This window comes from Neomonachus schauinslandi, unplaced genomic scaffold (genome assembly GCF_002201575.2).
Source record: "Neomonachus schauinslandi unplaced genomic scaffold, ASM220157v2 HiC_scaffold_4471, whole genome shotgun sequence".
Taxonomy (NCBI): Eukaryota; Metazoa; Chordata; class Mammalia; order Carnivora; family Phocidae; genus Neomonachus; species Neomonachus schauinslandi.
The window spans coordinates 493-2,503 of NW_025413159.1; the positions used below are offsets into that span (position 1 = coordinate 493).

Consider the following 2,011-nt stretch of genomic DNA (forward strand, 5'->3'; position numbering starts at 1 on the left):
AGTTATACTGTTAAGTGAAAAAACAGAAACAAAGTACACGAGAGTATTTATAGTAGTATGCTATCCAGTGTGACAGTTTTATTGATTAGGGATTTTAATAACTCTTGATATCCGAGGTGTATGAAATGTTCTGTTTCTTTACAATCAAAAAAGATCCAAAGGAAATATGGTGGAAAGTCAAGATTTGACAAAGCTGTATGGTGGGTAACACAGTGATTCATTATATTACCCTCCACATTTTTCTACAATCCAAAAGTATTTCATAATTTCTAAAAAGTAGCATAAATAGAAAATTCCAAAGAGAGTAAAAACATACTTCACTAAACTGGTTAACATATATAAGCATGATATAAATATAAACAGTAGTTGATACAAATTATTTTTAAAAACACGACTGTCGTCCAATTCAGCTTATAAAAGACGCTAAGATTAAAATTTTTAGTCATTTCAACTCTGCGAAGGAAAGAGACATCAAGGCAAACAATACCCAAAATAATCTCGGAAGTTTGAAAATAAATCCAATTTACCCGTATTAGCTTTTCTGTAGATGAACTCAACTCTTTTAGTGGCAGAATTTCACTGTAATCTGTTTGAGTAGCATGGTCTGTGCAGAAAAAGCCAATCTTCAAATCATCTGAAATACTAAGTCTGGAGAAAAAAAAAAATGGAGAGTAAAAGTGCCAAGAAGTGCCACAGCCATCTGGTGACCACAAGTGGGGCCAGCCAAAGGGCAATGCCAGTACATAGATGATGAGTTTTTAAAAAAAATCAGAAATAATTTTGACTACCAACTTTGTTTAGCCATTGACTCAGCTAGCTCTAAAACCTGTCATACCTCTGGCCTTCCTGCAGTGTCATATAATAAATGCACCAATTGGTGAGAGCGTCTGTCAGTCAGAGCTGAAAGCATGCTGATATCCTAGCTATGTGACATTATGTAAATTACTTAATCTTTCTGTGCCTTAGTTTCCTCTTATGAAAAATAATAGTGCCTATTTCATAGAGTTATTGTCAGGATTATTGTGTTAATATCTAGAAGTACTTTGAATGATGCATGTCACTTAGTAAGCCCTCAAGAAATGTTACCTGGTTTTGGTGCTGTGGTGGTACTTGTTACTATCAACTACTGTGCTCTGAAGTATATTTTTTCATCTGGTTTGGAAAAAACTTTTGAAGTATAGTAATATTCAACCAAGAAAGACTAAGTTTAAATTTATAAAATTTTTAACACTTAATATGATGATTTTTCAATTAACCCCACTCAATTTTCAACTAAGCTTCTACACACTCCTTAATATCATAGTGATGACAGATCTCATCAGTAGCATTATCCAGATGGGGAGGAAACAGCAGTAATATTGTATATCTCAGTTTCAACTAATATTTCTGGTGTTTTTCCACAGAAAATTATATTTTAGATTTGCTCTAATTTCATTTTAGGAGCCTATATATATTTTTTCTCACTACCAGAGTACTGTTGGAAGAGGCAATCTCCTTGGATCCTGAGTGTCCCTGCACATTCTTTGTGCATATGCCAAGAATGCAAAATCCTGACCACTCTTTCCACAGGCCATTCCTCAGAATTGTGTTTGCAGTGAGCAGCCTTAAAGGATGAGGTAATGCCTTTCTTCTGCCAAGAAGCAGGCTGATAATCTTTACTAGGAAAGTGGTGAGCTCAGGGATCACTTCCTTTAATGCAACACACTGTGTATATAGGTGTATCTAGGATGGGTCTTTACTGTCACCCTCATGGCCCTGAGGGGGCATGGCAAATCAACACAAATAAATATGAGGGTCTGGATACTGTGTTTGCAATGGTGATAAAGTCCTTTGTCTCTGACCCAGGAGTCTTATGTCTTCTGCAAATGGCCATGAAACAAGCAAACTTGTTAGCTTGTAAGTAGGGTAAGATCTCAAACACTGCAGAGTCCTGACCCATAAAATCCTTTCAATAAATGCTTGTTGTATTGAAAATTTTTTAATTTTAATTTTATTTTTTTAAAGTTTTTTA

The 2,011-nt window shown here is 35.0% G+C and overlaps 1 protein-coding gene across 1 annotated transcript in view; it reads right to left on the minus strand.

The window, feature by feature from the left end:
* The window catches only part of LOC123323979 (uncharacterized protein C10orf67, mitochondrial-like), a gene marked incomplete at its 3' end in the record, with an annotated part of 1,304 nt that extends 394 nt beyond the window's left edge, over positions 1-910 (minus strand). The window contains exons 1-2 of the mRNA XM_044912513.1: positions 879-910; positions 528-747 (exon numbers count right to left, since the gene is read on the minus strand). Of these exons, the coding sequence (XP_044768448.1) occupies positions 528-747; positions 879-910 (252 nt within the window). The remainder of the gene's footprint in view (positions 1-527; positions 748-878) is intronic.
* Positions 911-2,011: the final 1,101 nt, after the last annotated feature.